The sequence below is a fragment of the Saccostrea cucullata genome, unplaced genomic scaffold (assembly GCF_032062105.1).
Source record: "Saccostrea cucullata isolate Sc308-1 unplaced genomic scaffold, CSIRO_AGI_Scuc_v1 ctg3244, whole genome shotgun sequence".
Classification (NCBI taxonomy): Eukaryota; Metazoa; Mollusca; class Bivalvia; order Ostreida; family Ostreidae; genus Saccostrea; species Saccostrea cuccullata.
In genome coordinates, this window is record NW_026933425.1 from 1592 (window position 1) to 6684 (window position 5093).

Genomic DNA, 5093 nt, shown 5'->3' on the forward strand with positions numbered 1-5093 from the left:
TTTTAAATAATTGGTAATTTTATCTAAGTAGATCAAATAAATTTGTTAAAAACATTGCTTTGAAGATGACGAGAATACAATGTTCACAGTAATTTGTAATAAAAGAATTACGTCACTCTAAATTTTATAGGATATTTGCTTTATACTATTGTTCCAGCATTCATTAAACTGAAATTTTTAAATCGTTGATTTTTATAAAAAAAAATCACATACCCACGCTCCCACATTTCTTACTACTTGTAATAAATAGCAATGCTATGCAACAATAATACCCCAATCCCTTTTCATCTTTTACCAATGTTTGTGAAAATCATAGTCCAAGAAATACACTATAAACCTGTAAATGTTTTTTGAATACGAGCACCCGTATAGTTTGTCCTTATCATCTGAAAAAGTAACACGTTTTTATAATTCAAAACTGAAATAAATCAAATACAATTTAAAACGAAAATGTGGGGTTTTTTTTATTATACAATATGCCGATTAATTCAAATTCAACAGTATCTTACAGTGCATCTCATCGACAATCTATTTAGCTCAACTACATGACCATTTAACATTTATTTTTGGGCAGCTAGAATTTGCAATGCCCCGAATGTGTGAGTTTTCTCGTGAGTGTTATAAAAGTCACGCAGAGTTCCTTCCTCCTTCATTTTCTGCACTCTCTGCACCATGTCTTGAATTTCGGTCTCAGAGCACGTGTCCCAAAATAATAAATCATTCCTCCAATCTTCTTGTAATGGTCCCTCCAAATTATCGTGTCCGGGGTGATAATCTGTTGTTAACGTATTGAGAGCCGCCTTCGGTGTTAGCCCAGCCTCGGTCAACATGTCTTTCATCTGCTTATGATAGGGGAATTTCTTGGCGTATTGTTTCATTGGTCCTGGTACCAAATGACAAAACCAGTGGGCCTCTACTTGCTCAGGAGTTATATTGGTAACGGTCAACACACCTCTTGGTTTTAAAACTCGATAAACTTCTTTCATCGTTTTAGCCATGTTTGGATACGATTTTCCATCAGGATTTATATCTAAATGATGTAGTACCTAATATAATTATAAAAAAATAAATATAATAATAATGTTAGAAAAAAGAGTATTTTTTAATAATGTAGAATATATTGACGTTTTGACATTTATTCAGTTTATAATGCTGATGACTTTTGTGTTGCTGAGATAAACGACGAAAGTCTTGGAAAAGATTTCAATGAGTGATAACATAACTCCAAATACGGTATCTCGAGGAAAAATATGAAATAGCTTCAATTTTTTAGGAAAATATTGAGCAGTATGTAAAGAATACCTAAGAAGTTCATTTGAGGAACAAATACAAGAATAAGAAAAATAATTTTTAAGTACCATATTCATCATAACGCTGTCAAAAGAATTATCTTCAAAAGGAATATTCGGAAGCACTCCTGTTTTGAAGCTAAGCTTGGTCTTCAGATTTGGGGACTGTAGTTTCTCTCTGGCCACGCTAAGCATCCCGTCACTGGCGTCAACAAGAGTCAAACTGCGGGGTTCGTGCTCCAGGAAATAACACGCGTAGTTTCCAGTCCCACAGCCAGCGTTCAGAATATCCATGTCCTGTAAAATGAGGAAAAATTATACGTTTATTACATAGTCGCCAATGTGGCGTATAGGGGTTAGAGCGTCTGGTCTACAGTCGCAAAGAAAGGAGTTTATCCCACTGTGGGACGTCGAAACCGATCCTTCGGATGAGACTGTATAAGTTAAAATTCTCGAGAGGGACGTTAAACAATATACAACCAATCAATCATACAACATAATCCATGATTTCAATTTACTGATTATTTGCAGTCACCGTTTGGCACTATTTACTCTATGCAGAAGCTTAAAGTATACTCTTGGAAATTCGCAACGAATGGCTTATATTTGTATTCATATGAAGCAGAATTTGTTCAAAATCTTACACATGAGAAAAAGAAACATTTATCGTGCCTTCAACTTGACATTTAAGATATATAGAAGACTATTATAGATTAACAATAGTTAATTCCATTCGAATATCAACACGAAATGTCCAGTGAGCTTGAATTTTAAGATATCACTAGTCTGAGACATCTTTTTCGTACTAGATATTTTACTCGAAATAGACGTTGATGGTAACCTAACAACAAAGCTTACTGGTAACCGTGATGGCTTCAACTTTTCAATCCTCAACTTCCCTTACTTCGTCAGCAATATACCCTGCATATGGGTTTGCATCTCTTGGGTGATTTATTGTGCAGAGCATGAACCAGAGCATAAAACAAATTTAATTATTGGTAGGCAAATTGATGAAACAAGAATATCAGCAGTCTCATTTAAAGTTATCATTTCGCAAGTTCTATGGTCGATACAATGACCTTGTCACATCAATCATACAATTAATCATTTAAGTGAAATGCTAAATGACGTTTTTCAGACTAATTGTAAGAACATTATTAACACGCTGAATTGTCGACGGATTTTTCCGTTCTTTCATGGTCATGACAAGGAGCACACAGCGGATGTGACTGGTCGGCAGGGGATGCTCAGACATCCATGGCACTTAATCCCACCTTTGATGTTGAAGAAGGTCTGTGTTTGATACTCTTGATTTGTATTGTGGTTCCTATAGGTTCCTGTTACCCTTACACTTATATCATGTCACAGCTACAATTTATTATATAGATCTACCACTAATATAGATAAAGTCTGCAAAATTGTAAACAGGCATTGAGTTATGCCATTCTTATATGTTTGTTTCGAAGGTGCATATCAACATTACAAAACTCCAAATCTAGTCATGATATCTTACACGAATACTCTTTCCGGTAAAATTCTCCATTAAGGATTTGTGAACGTAGGCGTCCGCTGCTCGTCTCCTCTTGTCGTACGTCTTACAAACCTTATTGTAGTAGTCTGTTATATTATTCATTGTCAGAACTAATGAATGGCTTGTGGACTGATATCCCTTAAAAATTAAAAGAAAGATGAGATCAGTAAAAATTCCATAGCATCTTAAAATTGACAAGGTTTAATTTTGACTCAAGTTTTGAGGACTTTTTAACTCATGCAATTCTCCTACATGTATATGTGAATACGTTTTAAAAGAGACTACACCGATCAGTACATGTACAGATGTTTATGTATTTGTATTGAAAAATGGGTTACTTAAGTATTTTTTAAACCACCATTTCATTAAAGCCTTAATTTTCCTGTTATCATAGACTTATTCAGGATAAGTCAACAAAGAAAGGGAAACGCCTTTTCTTCAGTATATTATTATGAGATTTCTTTTGTTACCTTTCAATATGAGTATATATAAACTTTCACTTTCCAGCTCATGACCTACTTTTAAAAGCAAGCATCTATCTGTTAATACGGTGGCTGGTATAGGACATGGTATGAGATTTTTTTTTATTAATTCGTGGCCACGAAATAAAATTCGTGGGAACGAAATAAAAATTTTTGGGCACGAAATAAAATTCGTGGCCACGAAATCAAAATTCGTGGGAACGAAATAAAAATCGTGGCCACAAAATAAAAATTCGTGGTCATAAAATAAAATTCCTGGCCACGAAATAAAGTTGTGCTATATAATGTCATTTTTAGCTTCTTCATTTTTATGTCATTCAGGATGAACGGATTTATGTATTATAATCGTTCAATTGGAATAAGCCAAACAATTGGAATAAGCCAAATGGATTTTTATATAAAATCGTTATGGGTATTGAATAATATACCTGAATTATCATTGATTATTAAAATTCGATTTTTGCCGGTTAATTGCATGAAGAGCTGATAAACAAATAATTGTGGTGACAATTAATTAAACCTATAAATAGTTTCAATACTGATCTCACTAGTTTTCCCCCATATAATACATGTACCTATATTGAAGAGCACACACTTTCATTTGTATTAAACAGTTGAGTTTTATGCGAACACAATCATGACAATATCTGAGTATTGCTTTTATTTTTAAGATGTCACGTTCCCGATAATAGGGGCCTACTCTGCCACTGATTATTACAAATAAACATTGAGTGATTGACGAAGAAAAGCTTTACAATAACACGCTATTTATTTGAAACATCTAGCAATAAATTTGTGAAGTACATTTAAAAATGCACTAGACATAGCTTAGCTACATGTAAATAACATATCTTCTCAATTTTTGTATGCAGTTCCGCGCGCGCATGTAGGCACACATTGGCGTCTAAATTACGAACTCTCTGTCAATACATGAGAGAAAAAGCTAAATATGGTTTATATAGCACAACTTTTATTTCGTGGCCACGAATTTTATTTAGTTCCCACAAATTTTATTTCGTGGCCACGAATTTTTATTTCGTTCCCACGAATGCTTATTTCGTGGCCACGAATATTATTTCGTTCCCACGAATTTTATTTCGTTCCCACGAAGTTTTATTTCGTGGCCACGAATTAATGAAAAAAAAATCTCATACCATGTCCTATACCAGCCACCGTATGTTAATTACTTCACGTGCTAAAGATTTTCATTTTACTTTTCTAATCTACATGATTGTACATATTTTCCAACTTAATTGTTCTAATGATTTATCACTGGATTAAAAACAACATTTTAACTAAGCCCGGAGATACCATAGAACTAGATACTAGTATGCGCTCCCAGGGCAGTGCGCATTTGTACACTGGACATCGTGTATTTTCGGCCTTAAACCAATTGACCCTCACTAGTTCAGTAATGTTGAGATAAGACATATCGGTCAATTCAATGGTCACCTCACTTCAATCTATTTTTCTTTTGCAAATCTTAATAGAATACTTACGTGACTTACACTAACTCCAGCTTATTTTGTCCTCTCAATAGGAAAAATAAAGACGTAATTTCTCTACGGTTGATATATACTGTATATTATGGTGTCCGGATAGGGCCATTTGCAAAAGCTCACAAGCGCGTTTAGAAAAACACGCCGTCGCGCTAACACACAAAGCGCTGTCACGCTAACACGAGTTCGCACAATACGCTGTCACGCTGACGCGATTTCAAGCAACACGCCAACGCGCAAACACACAAGGTGCTGTCACACTAACACAAGTTCGTACAACACGCTGTCTCGC

General features: G+C 34.7%; 1 protein-coding gene across 2 annotated transcripts; it reads right to left on the reverse strand.

Annotated features, from left to right (window-relative positions):
* Positions 1 to 438: 438 nt before the first annotated feature.
* Positions 439 to 4882, reverse strand: LOC134238311 (demethylmenaquinone methyltransferase-like). 2 transcript variants are annotated; one of them, XM_062720437.1, is made up of 4 exons: positions 4802 to 4882; positions 2803 to 2958; positions 1359 to 1586; positions 439 to 1046 (listed from the first exon to the last, which is right to left on the reverse strand). In XM_062720437.1, exons 2-4 carry the CDS (start codon positions 2920 to 2922, stop codon positions 561 to 563), a joined length of 834 nt encoding a protein of 277 aa, XP_062576421.1. In that variant the 5' UTR covers positions 2923 to 2958; positions 4802 to 4882; the 3' UTR covers positions 439 to 560. The 2 variants fall into 2 exon arrangements, with proteins under 2 accessions (XP_062576421.1, XP_062576422.1); XM_062720438.1 differs by having other exon boundaries at positions 4811 to 4832.
* Positions 4883 to 5093: the final 211 nt, after the last annotated feature.